Source organism: Microcebus murinus, chromosome 25 (assembly GCF_040939455.1).
Source record: "Microcebus murinus isolate Inina chromosome 25, M.murinus_Inina_mat1.0, whole genome shotgun sequence".
Classification (NCBI taxonomy): Eukaryota; Metazoa; Chordata; class Mammalia; order Primates; family Cheirogaleidae; genus Microcebus; species Microcebus murinus.
In genome coordinates, this window is record NC_134128.1 from 12,521,694 (window position 1) to 12,539,305 (window position 17,612).

The following is a 17,612-nucleotide window of genomic DNA, read 5'->3' on the forward strand; positions in this document are numbered from 1 at the left end:
ACCCTATCTCTAGAAAAAATTACAAAAAACTTAGCCAGGTGTTGTGGCTCGTGCCTATAGTCTCAGCTACTCAGGAGGCTGAGAGAGGAGGATCAATTAAGCCTAGGAATTGGAGGCTACAGTGAGCTATGACTGCACCACTGCACTCCATTCTGGTGACAGAAAGAGCCCCCCATCTCAAAAAAAAAAAAAAAGAAAGAAAGAAAGAAAATGAAAGAAAATGAGAGAAAACTGAGACTCTTCTATCTCCTCCCCTCCACACACACAAACACAACTCTTCCGCAGAAAGATGTGTAAGCAAATCCCAAGAGGAAACTATAAATATTGAGGATGAAAATAGTATGGTTTACTCATCTGATCATTTTAGTTACAAATGTGTTACTTTTAGAAAAAGTAAATTTTCAGTAAGAACATGAATAAGAAGTTCAAGGATTTTTGACAACAGCTGTATTGAGATATAATTCACACACCATACAATTTATCAGCTTAAATTTATAATTCTGTGGTTTTTAGTGGATTCACAGAGTTGCATTATCACCACAGTCCATTTTAGGACATTTTTCATTACCCCAAAAAGAAACCCTGTCCCCATTTAGCTGTCACTCAGCATTTCCCCTCAATTCCCCTAACCCCCGAGATATTCCTTTGTAAAGTTATCTCTCTGCATTAATTCTACTCAAAGTTACTTCTAGAAATATGTGCAGGTTCACTGTGAATTCTATTATATAAAGCTTTTTTTATAGCACATATTTTACTAGGCTAACATTTCTAGAAAGATGTGCAAATTTGTAAAATTTATTATTTGTTCCTCTTTTTTTTTTTTTTTGTCATTTTTAGGACACTAGCATAGCCCCCTTTGTGGCATCCTCAAATCGGGTCTTCATAAAATTTCACGCTGACTCTGCAGAGCGTCCGTCCGCATTCCGGTTAACGTGGGACAGCTGAGGGGGTGACACTTGTGTTTACCCAGCACCTGGATCCGCATCGCAAGGGACAGGACTGCCATCTTCACACGTGCCCCGGCCTCCACGAGCAGGATAAGCTGAACTTTCTTGGTTTTCACCAAAGTATTTATGGAACCAATATCTGTAATGTTTTTGAACATAGAATACTGCTTCTTTAGTCTTGACTGTGCATGACAGTCTTCTAATATTTTGAGCTGAAATTTTTAAAAATTCCTTAAAAGGTTGGAAATGATTATGGCATCTGTAATATACATTTTTAAAAGCTAATGATAAAATAGAGGTATGATTTTCATTGTGAATGTCAAATAAGGGATAATAAACATGATTGAATTATACACAGTCATGCTGCATTCATTTTTGACTCATTAAAATTTTATCTTTCACTATGGGGTACATATAAATTTTCAAGTTGAATTTTCACATTTTCAGAAAGCACATTATGCCTTTGTTTTGGTGTTTAAATTTTTCCTCTGTTTGCCAATGTTTATGTATAATTCACATGATATGTAATTAAATTATTACTGCACAAAATATCAGTCTACACACCACATTTATTATATTAAAAGAATTTTTCATGTTTCTGGTATTCTCAGTTATACTTTTAAACCATATAGTACATCAGTTCTTCTACTGTATTTTATTTAACAGCTTCCTCTTTTCATATATTTGCTTTGTTTCCAGTCTACCACTGTATCAGATGCATAGTAAATATTTTTTTCATAATTTAAAAACTTTTTATTTTGAAATAACATAGAGTTACAGGAAGTTGAAAAGACAGTCCTTTAGAGGTCTTGTGTACCCTTCCCCCAGCTTCCCCCAATTTTCTATAATATTTTGTGAATCGTTTCTTATAGGCAAGTTTTTAGGAAAGGTAGAAGGTCTTTTCACCTTTTGACCTGTATTGCTGAATCGTTGCCTAAGGGGATCAAAATCCTGCTGATTCTAGAAGTCTTTAGGTGGAAGCCAGGAGTCATTTTAATTAGAGAATTCCTTTTGGGGAAAATCCCCAAGCAGGTTATGAATTTGATAAAAAAAAAAAAAAAAAAAAACCTCTAGAAATAAGTTAAAACTGGTATTTTGAATCTTTCATGTTGAGAAGAAATTCTTTCCTGTTGTAAACTTACCCACTACAGGTGCGATGGGAGCTTTAACTGTAGACCCCCTCCTTGAGAAGGAGCAGGCGGGAGGCAAGAGCTGAAGCCCAGCACACGTCCTTCTTGCGGCTCCTCCAGGTCTGTCAACTACAAGGTTAACGCTCAGCACAGAAGCTACGCCAGGACCCTGTTCCAGGTAACACTGTCCCTACCTGTCATAGTCTGGGATCCCATTGGGAGCCAGACCTCCACCCTCATCTGCTATTTCTCCCCTTTCCTTCCTTGTCCCCCCCGAACAACTGGAAACGCATGCCTTTTAGCCTTCCGGGTTACGTTTGGCCGTTGCTGGCCAGAGTAGCCCTTACGTGGCCCCCGGGGACCTGCTGGGGTAGCTTAGGGAGAGGCCACCACAGGCCCTCTCAGGACCCAGTGGGATCCCTTGGCCCTTAGAGCATTCCTGTGAAGGACACCCCAGGGGATGGACAGCGCAGTGACAGTTTGGGACTAAGATGCCAGGATGTGGGTTCTACTTGTCATAGTTTCCTATTATATCTCAACTCCATTTAATGGGAAGAATTTATTAAAAATTCACCATGCACTCACCAGGGTAAGCATCACCATCATTAATTTTATTAAGAAAAATGAAAGCTCATATCTACATAACGTTTTCCTATGCCAGGCACCATTCCTACATATTCACACAGAAACAGGTAATATAAGAACGCTCACTCCACAGTCCAGATGAGAAAAACGAGCTATGAAAAAGTTACATAACACTTGAGCGACAAAGCTGCGATTCTAACCTCAGCAACCCCATGAGGAAGTGCCACACGTCAGGCCTGAAGGACAAGGTGTGAAATAATTAAATACAAGTCAAACTATTTTCATAGCTCTGTTGGAATTATTCAAAAAATTGAGTGTTAGCTGAGCTAGGAAACTTTCGAATGCAATTGTTAGTTCAGTAAAGACTTAGAGACTATACAGCATCAAAAATTATGTCAATGGTTAAAATTTTTTACTTATGGAGACCACATCACTGTCAATCTCATGGGAGAACTTATCAGAAGAAAAAATGATACAATAATTGATAGATATTTGATGAAAACCGTGCTTTTTATATTTTAATTTGGTAATTTTATATTTATATGCCACTTAGTACTTTATTTTAAATATAGTTTAGAGATTTAAAGGCACTTTTTAGTAAATTTACAAATTAATGATTTATATATGAATTTATGTTAATACAGCAGTCACCACTGGTCTATTGTACCTTGTGTGGGCCAGGAATCTTCCATACTCTATTTTTGATCACCCTACTCCGTGGGTCCAGGGCTGGGTTGGCACATTCCTCCTAATGGGAAGCACCAAAGCACAGACCGTCTGTAAGCACAGAGCACTCGACAGTGAGGCCGTGGAGGAGATTCAAGCTCTGGCAAGTATTGACGTTTCCATGTGAGACCAGCTATGAATTTTGCAGAGCTCCTTGTTCAAGAACTATTAAATAGTCCAAGCTGGTGACAGCAGAGCATTAAGCCAAGCATGGGGCCCGTCCCAGGGTGGGGCTGTGTGTGACTGCACAGGCCGCCCACCCAGGACGCTGGTCCTGTTTCCACGCTCTACACATTTGGAGCTTAGGGACACATTTCCCTAGGAATTGTACTGCTAAAAGCAAAGAGAATGAGAGGAAGGTTAGAAGGCCATTGTGACATTGTGATATAATATGAAATATGCATTTGGTCTCTCTCTGTCCCCAGTGCCTGGCACAGGCTTTCTAAAACCCTGGTAATTTCCTGAGTGGTGAGGGGGCTAAGTGAATCTTTTTGTTCAAATCTTCAGTCTTTGATCCCAGTTCCTGACACAGAGCTCTTGGAATTTCCTAGGTGAAATTACCTAGGACGAATTTCACCCAGGAAATCTGGATGAGAGGAGCTTCTTTTATTCTAATGAGATGACTCTTGGTGGGCTCCTGCAGGGGGTCTGGTCACCAGAGAGACCAAGCCATGATTAGAAGGTTAGAACTCTCAGCCCCCTCCTCTGGGAAGGGGAGAGGAGCTGGACGTTGAGTTAATGATCCATCGTGCCTACGTGATTAAGCCTCATAAAGATCCCTGAACCATGAATATTAGAGAGCCTCTGGGCTGATGAGTACATCCACGTACGGGGAGGGTGGTGCACCCCAACTCCAGCCTGCGCTCGGGACCCTTCCAGAACTGGCCCTGTGTATTTCTTCATCTGGCTGTTCATCTGTATCCGGTACCATTCCCTTTATTAACACAACAAACTGGCAAATCAGATGTTACCCTGAGTGCTGTGAGTTGTCCTAGTATATTAATCAAAAACAAGGAGGGGGCTGTGGGAACCCTAGTTTATTTATTGTCAGTGGGTCAAAAGTATAGGTGACAACTACTGTTTGGGATTGGTGTCTGAAGTAGTGGACTGAGCCCTTACCCTGTGTGATGTGACGCTCACTCCAGGTAGATAGTGTCAGAATAGGGTTAAGTAGCAGCACACCCAGCTGCTGTCTGCTGGAGAATTGCTTGGTGTGTGGGAGACACCTAGTGTCAGAAGTGTTGAGAGTTGAGTGTGTGAGAGTAGCAAAAAACAGTTTGGTTTTCCTATCTCAAGCAAGAGTGCAAACGAATTTCCAGAAAACAGGAAGTGAACAAAAGCACGCTGATAAATGAAACGGAAAGAAACTGCAGCCCAAAATAACTAGAAGAGAAAAATGCAGCAGGGATGGGAATCTCTGCTGTAGGTGTTATCTGGATGTGGGGCTAGCAGGTGCAGCGTGGGAAGCTGAGAATAGAGGTGATGGAATTGTATTCCTTGGCACTCGCAATCCACCGTTTCCCTCCACCAGGGAGGGCAGCCCAGTGATGTTCTGCAGGCATCAAACTGGGTTCCTGCCTCTGAAGATATTTAACAAACAGCCCAGGGACCTAGGAGGAAAATGATGTACATAAACAACCAGACAGAAAAAAAAAAAACCACTCCAGCTATCTGGAAGAATCAGCTCAGATCTTCATGCTTGAATGTAAAAGGACATCCAAGCATCAATCACCAGACAGAGGAAGAATTGCAGCAGCATGAATGGGAAAAAACTAGATAAATATATGTAAGATAGGACCTTTGACTAAACATAATTTAATGAACAGAAGAGAGATTTAAAAAACTATTATCCTCAGAGATATTTGAGGAAAGTGCATTCATGAAACAAAAGGAAGGTACTGTTCTAGAGAAACAACAGTGAGGCCCTAATCCAATGGGACTGGCCACCTTATAAGGAGAAGAAGACACACCAGTACTTTGCTTGTGAGGACACAGAGAGAAGGCAGCTGTCCACAAGCCAAGGAAAAAGGCCTCAGGAGAAATCAGGTCTGGTAGCACCTGGATGGTGCCCTTCCAGCCTCCAGAACTGTGAGAAAATAAATTTTTTATTTAAACACCCAGTCTGTGTTTTATTTTGTTATGGAAGCCCTGGTAAACTAACACAGGTACTAATGTCTTCAACCCATGTAGTCAAGATTCACTATCAGAAATCAATCAGATAAGAAAAATTCTCATTCAAAAGCATTTTTTTTAAAAAGTTAATGATTCAAGAAATGGATGTATCAGTAGAATACCAACTAATAAATATAGACAAAATTATGAAGTTAGGAAATCATCAGTGGATGCCAAAACTGGTGGGAAAAAGACGAGCAACGGGATATTTACAGAATCCTGCAGTACCTTGTCCACATGTTACTTTTAATTATAAAGGGAAAAATAGTAACTTTACAGTGAAGAAACCTGGCAGACACCACCTTAACCAAGTGATCAAAGCTAATAGCACCAATTTTGGGAGAAACCAGTATCATTTGTACTTTGATATGATGCACTGGGAAAGATACATCGCTTTAGTGGTATTTCTCCAAAAATGCATAATCTGAAAGAGAACTTAAGACAAACCCACTTTGAAGGACATTCTACACAATACCTGGCCTGTACACTTAAAGAATGTCTAGTTCAATAACTGTTGAACTGTTGAAACGCTGAGGAACTGTTCCGTATTAAAGACTAAGGCAAGCACAATCCTTTCCTTCTGAATTTTTAAACAAGAAATTTCTGCTTTCATATTTAAAGGTGCAGATCATTCTTTTGCTCCACTGGTTCAGGGCCGTAATTCCAGTATTATACATCTCTTTAAGGGTTTAATTTCTGTTATAATCTACAATATATCAATGCATGTGAGTGTAGCTATATGACCTATCTATCTGGGTGATACCAGGAGAGAAATGACTGCTATCCATCTTTATTTCATTGTATGAAATTGTCTCTAAGGACAGTTTTTTGGGCGTGAGACTCACAGCATATTACTGGGTGACTGGGACTAGGTCGGGAAATAAGGAGGCAGAGGCCAGCTGTTTTGCCCAAATTCAAAATTTGGTTGCCTTTGGAAGAGGAAGTGGGAAGTTCCTAGAAGCCATAACTTCCTGTTCCACAGGTGCAAAAATCACTTACAACTTTTAAAAGTGTTGAGTTTTAAATGTACCTTTAAAACCCGGAGGGTGGTTGCAGCTGCTCACTAAAAGGGCCAGGTGCAAAGGCCAGCAGTGGAGACCTACAAGATTGCAAACACGTGGTTTCCAGCTGCGCGCTGGGGATGCACACACAGACCGCGCCGGAATTCTTGTCTTGAGCAGTGAATACAGCGGGAGGCTGCAAGGTCCGTTAAAGGTACAATTATGGAGCCTGGACTCAGGGCAACAACTTCTGGCGAGTGGAGCGGAAATTTGTAGCTTTCGCAGGACCTACTCTCAGATACCACCTCTTTTACACAGTCGCGCCCCAACCTCTGCGCTTCCGCCCACAGCACGCTTCGCTTCAACTGACCAACTGAGCATGCGCCCACACTAGTGCGCACGCGCCGAGCTCGATCCAATCAGAACTTCAAAACTGGGGGAGCCCCCAAGAGGACCAGACTAACCACGGCGCGGGGCGGAGTCTCGAAGCCGAATACCGGGCATGATTGGCCAGCCTCGGGGGCCACATTCTTTGGTGGGCGGAGCCTCGCCCTGGAGCCACGTCTAGTAGACTGTGTTCTCCTAATTTGGGAAGAGTCCGGGGGCGGGCGGGGCGCGGCGCCGAGTGCGCCTGCGCCGAGCTCCGGGACAGGGCGTGTTCCCGGTTCGGTGCCAGTTTTGCCGCGACTGGGTGTGCGTCTGTCGCCGCCGGGCGCGTCCCGCCGAAGCCTGTCGTCCGCGCCCGCCCCTCCGCGGTGAGTGTGCGTGGCCCTGCCCGGCGCTCGGGCCCGCGCCCCCCGGCGGGACGCCCCACCCCGCGGCCCCGCCCGGCCCCCTCGCGCGCCCCGACGCCCCCGTGTCCAGCTCCGGGACGACCCGGGGGGGAGCGGCGGCGCCCGGGTCTTTCCCGTTTCGCCCTGCGCCCCGCCGCCCTCGCCCACCTGCTTGGCTGTTGTCGTTTGCTGCAGACCATGTCCAAGTCCCTGAAAAAGTTGGTGGAGGAGAGCCGGGAGAAGAACCAGCCGGAAGTGGACATGAGCGACCGGGGCGTCTCCAACATGCTGGACGTGAACGGCCTGTGTGAGTTCGCGGCGGCGCGTCCTTCCCGGGGAGAGGGGCCGGGAGGGCCCCGAGTTTGCCGCCCCTGTGAGCGGGGACCGTGGCTGGCATCCCGCCCTGCTCGTCACCGCCGCCCGGCAGGGGCTGCCCTCGCAGAGTTTGCAGTCGCAGCTTGTTCCGTTCCAGCTGCAGGATGAACCCGGGAGTGCAGGGCTGGAGTCACACAGGCAGGTGTTTGTGGCTCTGCCGATTTATATGGCATTTGGGCGGATTCTGTGTTTGCTGAACAGCCACTTTAGTTTTCCATTGGGAATCATTTTTGAATCATTCTTCCCTTCTCTAGTCCATGAAAAAGTGGCACACAAGAGTCACAAGATGGATAAACACTCTTGTGCTGCGAGTGTTTTAAACATTTCTTGACTCTGCTTTTTTTTGGGGGGGGGTCTTTAATCTTCTAACTTAAGTCAGGCTTTTTGTTACCTTCGGCGTGGGCCGTGGCGATGGCCTCCTAACTTGCAGTCTTGCCTCCAATCACTGCCCAGTTTAATCACCGTGTTGCTTTCAGTCTTATTTTCCTGCACAACCCCCATCTTAGGCTGTTACCCTATAAGGGATTGAAAAGTCAAATGCCTCCAGCTGAGGGTGGCCATGAACTCAGTGACTTGTATCCCATTTGCAAGGGCCCAGCTGCTGCACCTGCTACTCACACATGTTGCTGTGTAGGAACGTGGGGCCAGTGTTGCCAGATTGATTGACTGATTTTTTAAAGAAGCCAAGATTCTAGATTTTTATGTGAAATTTCCTAATTTTTGGATGCTGGCAACTAATTCCACTGTGTGACAAACACTGTATAAGTAAAGTAAAGCGCTTATTCAGGCTAATGTGGCTACAGTTCGGACTTCTCAGCGCTTTTCCAGATTGTCTGTCACTGACAGTAACGTCCCAGGTTCCTTGGTGTGACGTGCAAGGCCTTTCTGAACATGAACACAACCTTATCCCTTGCATGCAGTTGGCGTCCCAGCCATACTGATCCTGCTCCCTTCCTGAACCACAGCATATGAATGTAGATCTTGACGCCTTTACAAAATACTGTTTTCCCTCCTCCTCCTCACTCTTCTTCACCTGAAATCCTGTTACTTCTTTGTTAAGAGGCAGCTCAGCCAATATGAAGCCTCCTCTGTGTGTGCCAAGCTGACCCCGTCACTCCCTCCACTGTGAAGTTGGACGTGCCTTGCTCGGTGATTCCTGTTACATAGGATTGTAACTTTTTAAAATCTAGAAGTGTCTCTTTCCCACTGGGAGACTGAGAAGACAAAAGCTGTGCAATATTCATGTTTGCATTCTTTATAACAGTGCCCAGAGCATAGTAGGTGCTCAAAAATGGTCGGTGAGTGGAGGAAATGAAAGAATGACAAATGAAGACTGCAACTGTGTGAGAGCCAGTCCAGAATGTGACAACAGAAAAGGAAATGTCCAGGGGACCCTAAAAGGTGATGGGTAGCTCGGTAGGCATGGAGAGAGTGGAATTGGGTTTACTGTGAATCCGGTGGTCTCTGCCTGGGCCAGAGATTGGGGTTGACGCTATTGACACATCTTGTTGCAAGGAAAGGGGATCAAGCATTGTAGACAGTTTGCATTTGGTGACCATCGTCGAGATAACCTGCCATCGAACTTAGGTTTTGGTGTGTGTTGTTCTCTCGCAGTAGGAATGGATTCCTGGTGTCCTCAGCAGAGTAGATATCTTGGGTATTGAATTGGCAGATGAAGATCTGACCGTGTCCCTTCTGCCCCTGCCCAGCCCTGCCAACATCCCGGTCATTCCTGGGGACACCGTTGCTATAGAGGAAATAGGGAAGGGGAGGTGGGGACAGGATGCCCGGCACAGCGGTCCTCTTGACCCCAGGGCTTTCTGCCTTCTGGCCCCTTTTTTCATGGGGCTGAAGAGAGAGGTTGCTTTCTGCAGAGTAGCTTTCTACCCTACAGCTTTTGAAAAGGAGGCTTTATGTAATATTTATAAGTGGGAAGAGTGGCTTAGCTATTTTGGTTCCAGTCGCATTATCTCTCTGAAGCCTTGGCTTTTATTAAAGAGGAAAAGATAGCCATTTGCTTCCTGAACAAAACGTTGGCAGTGTAACGCTGGGCGGTGAAATGCACGATCATGCTTAAATTTTCCCAAAGTAGCAGCTAAGGAAGAGCAATAGTACTTCTTGGGAAGTTCAGCGCAAGTGAATTCGGAGATGCCACCTTCTCTGGCTTCTGTAGCAGTGACCCTAGGAGTGGCTGCTGTCTGCTGACTTCCTGAGCTTTGCTCTCCTCGGAGTCTAGAAGGTTCCAGGAGGCTCATCAGAAGCCCATTCATCCTCTTTGGCCCATTTTATCAGTAGTGCACACGATGCTTAGTGTGAACATGTACTAAATAAAGTATTTGACATGGTTACATTAACTGTAGTGTAAGAATTGCCATATTCTTTTATTTATAAAATTTTAACTCTACCCATGAAGAGTTTTATGTTTTAGTATCCAGATCAAACACAGGGAACAATTAGCAGTTAACTTGCCTGTACAGGGAATGGTTATTTCTTGTGTCTCAAGCTTTCCTGTCATTATCCTTATTTTGTTTAATTTCTCATAAGGTTTACAAACAAGAATTAAGCTTTGAAGCTAAGAATGAGGTTTTGCACGACTTCTAAGCATATGAGACGCCGTCTTTCTGCTTGGGAGAGTTATGCCTTGTAATCAGCATTTTGCTTCCTCAGAGACAGTAACCTTTGAAAGATGTTTTGAGGAGTTTAGGTACCAAAAAAGCTTTCTGATGGGGAAAACGTCTTAGACTGGAAAACAGGTATCGGGCAGGTTCTACAGTTTGCTGCCAGCCCAGCCAGAGTCTATTCATAGAAATGCTCAGATCCTACCTTGAGAGGCAGAAGAATGCCGTACATATGAGGGGGGCTTGGATTTGTATAGACTGGGTTCAGAGTTGCTCCTTAGTACTGTGCAACCTTAGAGAAGCTACTTAACCTCTCTGAGCCTGAAGTTCCTCGACATCAAGTAGAAGTATGAGTGGCCACTCGATAGGACTGGTTTAGTGTTAAATGTAATAATGCACATTAAATGTTAATTATTAATGTCAATATCCAGTTATAGGCCCAGCAGCCCATAACCAGTCCCGACATAGTCCGAACCAAGACTTTAGTTCGGTTAATTAGACTGTGTGAGCCTTCTGTGTCATAATGTTAGAATTTTCTTATGTGGCTTTTTAGAACCTGGAGCATTTAGGCACTTTTGTCTAGGCTTCTAATTGATTTAGATCGCTATTTGAAATTTGTCCTAATTTTATTCCTTTTCCCTTTTACACGGCATGTAATTTGCACGCACATTTTCCTTAAGGTTTCCAAGCACAATGCTGCAGATTTTATTCTTTTAATTAAAGAGATTGATTTCACCGCAGAAACTCTTTCCAAAGCAGCAACTGTCTTCAGCTGATAAAGATGGTTTTGAAGGGGGCTATAATCAGCTCCTACGGAGGTGTAGAATCTCGGTAGTAGCCAGGAAGAATTTCTTTTATTTGTATCTTTGATGACTTTTTAATCTCTTCAAGTTTATTGCCCTCAGGGTGGTCAAGCGTTTATCAGTTTTTTTTTTCCAGGTTAGACTAAAATATTTTTGAAATCTTTAAAAAGAAAAAGACATAACCTGCTGTCAACGGAGCACTCTTCCTAAAGGACTGTGCAAAATAATCAAATATGATCGTGGGTCATCTGGAAGGGCTATTTCAAAAGTCTTGTTAAACGTGGGAGTGGTCCCCCTGTTTGAAACACATGTTAGCAGTATAGGCTGTTTTGGGGTGGGGGGAGATAAAAGAGCCAGGAAAAACATGTGATTTTAGCTATAATCTTAATCTCTTATGGTTTCGCTCCACTAAAGTAATGTGTATATGCCCACCTTTGTGTTTGATTTTTTTTTTTTTGACAGAGTCTAACTCTGTTGCCCAGGCTAGAGTGCCATGGGGTCAGCCTAGCTCACAGCAACCTCAAACTCCTGGGCTCGAGCGATCCTCCTGCCTCAGCCTCCCAAGTGGCTGGGACTACAGGCATGCGCCACCATACCTGGCTAACTTTTTCTGTATATTTTTTAGTTAGCCAATTAATTTCTTTGTATTTTTAGTAGAGACGGAGGTCTCGCTTTTGCTCAGGCTGGTCTCGAACTCTTGACCTTGAGTGATCCACCCGCCTCAGCCTCCCAGAGAGCTAGGATTACAGGTGTGAGCCACCACGCCTGGCCCCACCTTTGTGTTTTTAAACTTGTCATCTCTTGGCCTGGGACACCTTTTTCCCTTTTTTTCTCTCCAGCTAACTCCTTCACTCCTTTGTCAGTTGACACTTATCTATCCACATGACTCCATTCTTAGGTCACCTCCTCTGGGAAGCCCCCCCAGTATGTTCAATTTTAAGCCACCATCCCATCCAACCTGGCTTACGTGTCTCTCCTGGGCTCACTGTACTGTGAGCCCTGTACTTGGCGTAGTGTTTGGGAACAGTGTTGTCGAAGGAAGAAATTCTGCTTTTAGTTTCTGCATTTAGTTAACAAATCCAGACAGAGAGCACAGCGCAGGAGAAATAGCACCTAATTGGTCGGTCTCCTCCATACAGGCTTCTCCCTGCCTTCTGGAGGGAAAAGAGTTTACAACTATCAGGAACAGGTGGCAGTGACAAATGTTATTTTTGATTTTCAGACAGGATAACAACTGGAAATGTTACATCAAGATTGGAAATAGAAACAAAAGTTGCAACCCCTTTGGTATATAACTGAACCAGTAGTGACATGTCACCATTTTTCCATCACTTGCCATTTCTTCTCCAGTTGACCGGGGCAGCTTTTTGGTTTGTGACTCGCTGTGTAACCTTGAGCAAGTTACTTACCTTCTCTGTGCTTCGAGTTCCTCATCTATAAAATGGGAATAATAAGAACCTACCTTGTAGGGTCATTGTGAGTTCATGTTTGTGAAGTACCACCTCGTCCATATTAGTCTTAATATTCACTGTTATTAGCACGTGTTGCTTAACAACAGTTATATCTTCTAAGAAATGTGTCATGGGGTGATTTCATTGTGCGAACGTGATAGAATGTATTTATACAAACCTAGACGTGGCGCCTACTACATACCTAGGCTAGACGGCGTAGCCCATTGCTCTTAGGGCTGCAAACCTGTACGGCAGGTTACTGTACCGAATACAGTAGGCACTTACAACACAATGGTAAGTATTTGTGTCTCTGAACATAGAAAAGTGACAATGAAAATACAGCGCAGCATTATAATCTCACGGGACCGCAGTGAGACATGTGGTCTGTTGTTGGCCAAAACATGTCACACACTGGGTGACTATATTTTATCTAGTGACCATGTGACAATTGCGAGACAGTGTCTCTCTATTTGCTTGGAAATCTTGGCGGTGATACTTCCCAGTGGTCTTTGCCCACTTGTCTCATGGTTCCACGACACACTCGGCCACCCACTGCCTCCTTCCTCACCCGAATGGGGAGTCCCAGAAGCGGGGTGGCCGGGCAAATGCTCAAGGGACAAAGTGACCACGCACCAGCGAGTTGAGAGCCAGGGATGGCACAGAGGGTGGCCGGGGGGGACTGGGGAACGGCAGGGCATTTCACAGGGTTTGAGTTGTGGCTGAGGCTCTGTTGAGAATGGCAGACATGCAGTAAAAACTATTGGTGGGTTTTCAACTAATAATTAAAATATGTCATGTAATAACTATTGACTGTATTTTTTTTTTCATGATAGGCACTATCTAAAGCAGAGTCTCTTTGGACTGTGTTTCTCTTTATTGAATTTTTAAATTATCCAGTGATTAATATCTGCTATGTTAAGACAACTATAAGGTGTTTTTTTAGATGTGAAACCATAACGCCCCACTGCTTTGCCATTAAAATCAGCTAGAATTGGTGTGGATAATAATTGAAAACCATACCCTATGTAGCCTCTATTCATAACTTTACAGGAGCCTGGTTGAAAGAAAACTGGATCTAGATATGTGAGATCCACTATTACACAGCAGAAACTAGAGATGCTTTCTTTATGCCTCGCACAGTCTCTTCTTTGAATAGCAAGTTCGTGCAAGTCAGTGTATGTTTGATTTTCTAAAGCAAAAAGTGTCAAAATGTGGGGGAGGACCAGTCCGTAGATCAAGCATCAGGCCAGCAGGGGGCAGTGGTGAGCCTCTGTGTTTCGCTCCAGAGTCACTAGGGAGGCCAGACACAGCTTGCAGTCTCCCCACGGTCCATTTCCGTCCCCGCAGTTCTTCCTCCTTCACTCACCGGGCCTCTCTCTTCTGGTAGAGAGATGGGCTCCTGTCTGCTGTTCCATCTGTGTCGCTCACGGCGAAAGGAGCCCCACCCGGTGATGGTCAGTCTGATCCAAGCGTCTCTGAGCTCGGCCAGTTTGGCAGCTGCCTGGCGCGTGGCTTCCACCATCCACCTGTGTGCTTCCCAGTGAAAGGTGGGGCCGCGTGGGATTTTCAGTGTCCCCGCTGGGCAGATTTCACCCGTGGGTGATGCCTAATAATGTGAAACAGTGTTTTGGATTTGAGGTGTCAGTAAAGCCAAATGCAAACGAGGGGGTAGCGTTATCCACTTTATGGGTTTCCCTGGACTGCTAGAGCAAAATGCCAGGGGACGGGGGTTTATTTCTCCCAGTCCTGGAGGCTGGAAGTGTGAGATCAGGCTGTTGGCAGGGGGGGCGGCTTCTCCCAAGGCCACTGTCCTTGGGTGCCAGACGGCTGCCTTCTCGCCCTGTCCTCAGGTGGCCTTTCCTCCACGTGCCTGGGGTCTTCCTGTTGTCTAACGTCCTCTTCTCTTAAGGAAAGTGGTCAGCTTAAGTTAGAATTCGCCTTATGGACCTCATTTTATCTTAATCCTCTCTTTAAGGGCTCTGTCTCCAAATGCAGAGCTATTGGGGTGCGTAGTTGAGGGGGAGGCTTAGTTGAGCCCATAACATCTACATTAGAGGTTCTCAATGATACAAACGCAAACAGAGTTCACAGCCAGGCTGTGAGGCCAGGCTTGGAGGCTAAGGAGAGAGATGACCTGCAGGGCCTACCTTACCTCCAGGCATTCAGTTCAGAATTCTTTACAACACTCTGCTAGGCAAATAAAACGTGAACCTGGGCCGGCCCCCCCAGCTCGGAAACTTGGATTTATAGGATTGTTCCAGAAGCTGTTGAAAATAAACACAAGAAGCAACTTAATCTTCATCTGGTCAGTATTCACTGGACCCTCCCCCTTTGTTTATGTTTTCCTGAAAAACTATTAATCTCAACTGAATTTAATGATCAGATGTGAGATCTTTTGATACTGCATATTCGTTTTCCTCTGTTTTCAAACTCACAGCGTTAGCTTCAAACACTCCATGAAGTACGGAGCTGGAAAAGATTGTGTTGGGAAATATTGATTCATATATCAAACAAAATAAACCTGACTTACATTAAATGGTAGTTTTAGTTGTCATTTACCTGTATGTTGTAAAGATCCTTTTTATTTCATGTATTTCTCTGCATGTCTTTGGATTCTATGTAGTTTATAATTTTAAGGGTCAACTAGGCCAAATGAAAGGCATACATTATTAGACCAGGCAGTTACTTGGAAGGGGCCTTTGGCCTCTCAGTTTTTTAGTAAATAATGCAGACCAGAGGATTGTAACATAGCTTGCAACCTTGGTATGTGAGTGTGTTTTGCAAATTTTCTTACATACGTTGTTTTTGTTTGCACCCATAAATGTCTAAGTCTTCTGGCCATATCAAAAATACCTATTTGATTTATTTTATATCTGTATTCTGCAAGTTGTGCACCCTTTGTTAGGAGGATAAAAAGAATAGACAATATAATCAAAATGCTATGCCACGTACCAGAGAGTGTGTCAGTCCACAGTGGACGCTAACTGTGGACTAGGCATTCTGCTCGCCTGCTGAGTTCTTTGTGCGGGTTATTTCTTTTAAACCTCACAATTACTGTTATCATCGTCTAGTTAATATCTGAGGAAACAGGAACAGATTTAGAGAGCTTGAGTAGCTTTTTCAAAGCTGCACAGCTACTAAGTGGTAGAACCAGGACTCGAACCCACGTAGTCAGACCTCAAAAGCCATGTTCTTAGGTTGCGCTGTTTCCTTACAGGCACGTGCGTGTGCCCCGCGGGGGCGACACAGATAAACAGCTAACTCGGCAAGCGTGCTGGGTGCCGACTAGCAATCTGGTCCTGTTCTAGAAGCCACGGTACCTGCCCTCTCTGGGCTATGACTCGGGTCAATTCAGGAATCACAGTCAGGGGTGCGGCCCACGCGAGCTCACACTGGGCTGGGGAAACAGGAACGCTCTTCCAAGAACACTCACATGCACTTTTAACAAAAAAATCCACTTCTAAAAAACATCATCAAAGTGTTCAAATAGATATGTGCATGTATGACAGTACAAGCTGACAGATTTTAAGACCAGCAAACAGGACAGCAGCAGCAGCCTGGGACCCCTGCGTCTCCCAGTCACCAGCCCTTCCAGGGTGACCCTCTCCCGAATGCACATGACACTGCAGGGCTCTGACCTTACTCCTTCTACACTTTGGGCTTACTTCACAATGGTTTCTGTTCTCTTCTCGTTCCAAGAAGTGCAAGGGGATTTTCTTGAATCAGATTTTTCACCCGGAGCACCTGGTTGGGGCTCCTGGAGTTAAAACTCATCAGGGTGGGACCGTAATTCTGGGTCTTTTGATCTCTCAGGCTAGAGTGCTGTGGCATCAGCCTAGCTCACAGCAACCTCAAACTCCTGTACTCAAGCGATCCTCCTGCCTCAGCCTCCCAAGTAGCTGGGACTACAGGCATGCGCCACCATGCCCGGCTAATATTTTCTATATATTTTTTAGTTAGTCAATTAATTTCTTTGTATTTTTAGTAGAGACGGAGGTTTGCTTTTGCTCAGGCTGGTCTCGAACTCCTGACCTTGAGTGATCCTCCCGCCTCGGCCTCCCAGACTGCTAGGATTACAGGCGTGAGCCACCACGCCCGGCCTCCAGTGGCGATTTCTACCCCTGCTATGCTGTGATTGTCTGTCTCTGCCTGGCTCTTTGGTTTTCAGCGTGGTGGTTTGCCCTGTGGCCTTGAGTCTCCAATAAATCTATAGAGAGCTGTTTATCTTCTGTTTGATCAGCTTTTTTCCTGTTGCAAAGATGGTAGAGACAACTTCTAATCACTTTTCTTGCCAACCAGAAACTGGATATAGCTCATCTGTTTTTAATTCTTAAAATGTGGCTCCCTGATTTTTAATATTTGAATTATATCTGAATTATCACCATGTACGGCCAGTTCATACTGTCTCCCTTTTAGCCCTCAGCTGGTCTAGTTCTGCAGGTACGTCTGTATTTTATGTCATCACCAGTTCTTAGGTCAGTATCTCTTCAGTTTTTTTTTGATTGTTTGAAGCTTGTCCTCTGGAATACTCCTCAGAAAGTCATCAAAAGAATAATATTCCCAGAGTTCTTGCCTGTGAATGATACGTAAAAGTTTGTGTTCTTTTTTTACATGAAAGTCAATTTTTGCTGGATATAAACACTCACAGCTTCTTTCCCCGAGTGTTGTAAATGTGTTATTCTCTTTCTTCTGGAATAAAGCATTCCTGTCTGAAAAGTCTGATAATATCATTTTATTTCTTGTAACTTTATTGGAGTATGTCTTGGTGTAGAACAGGCGTCCTCAAGCTACAGCCCGCGGGCCACATGCAGGTGTTTTTGCCCGTTTGTTTTGTTACTTCAAAAATAAGATATGAGGCCGGGCGCGGTGGCTCACGCCTGTAATCCTAGCACTCTGGGAGGCCGAGGCGGGCGGATTGCTCGAGGTCAGGAGTTCAAAACCAGCCTGAGCGAGACCCCGTCTCTACCATAAAATAGAAAGAAATTAATTGGCCAACTAATATATATAATATAAAAATCAGCCGGGCATGGT

General features: G+C 44.6%; 2 protein-coding genes across 2 annotated transcripts in view; both read left to right on the forward strand.

Moving 5' to 3' along the window:
• CUBN (cubilin) overlaps nucleotides 1–1,496 on the forward strand; it is a 234,572-nt gene extending 233,076 nt beyond the window's left edge. The window contains exon 67 of the mRNA XM_012753774.3: nucleotides 838–1,496. Within this exon, the coding sequence (XP_012609228.2) occupies nucleotides 838–945 (108 nt within the window). The 3' untranslated portion in view covers nucleotides 946–1,496. The remainder of the gene's footprint in view (nucleotides 1–837) is intronic.
• Nucleotides 1,497–7,161: 5,665 nt separating this feature from the next.
• Nucleotides 7,162–17,612, forward strand: part of RSU1 (Ras suppressor protein 1) — a 178,910-nt gene continuing 168,459 nt past the window's right edge. Inside the window, exons 1-2 of the mRNA XM_012753773.3 lie at nucleotides 7,162–7,316; nucleotides 7,530–7,641. Of these exons, the coding sequence (XP_012609227.1) occupies nucleotides 7,533–7,641 (109 nt within the window). The 5' untranslated portion in view covers nucleotides 7,162–7,316; nucleotides 7,530–7,532. The remainder of the gene's footprint in view (nucleotides 7,317–7,529; nucleotides 7,642–17,612) is intronic.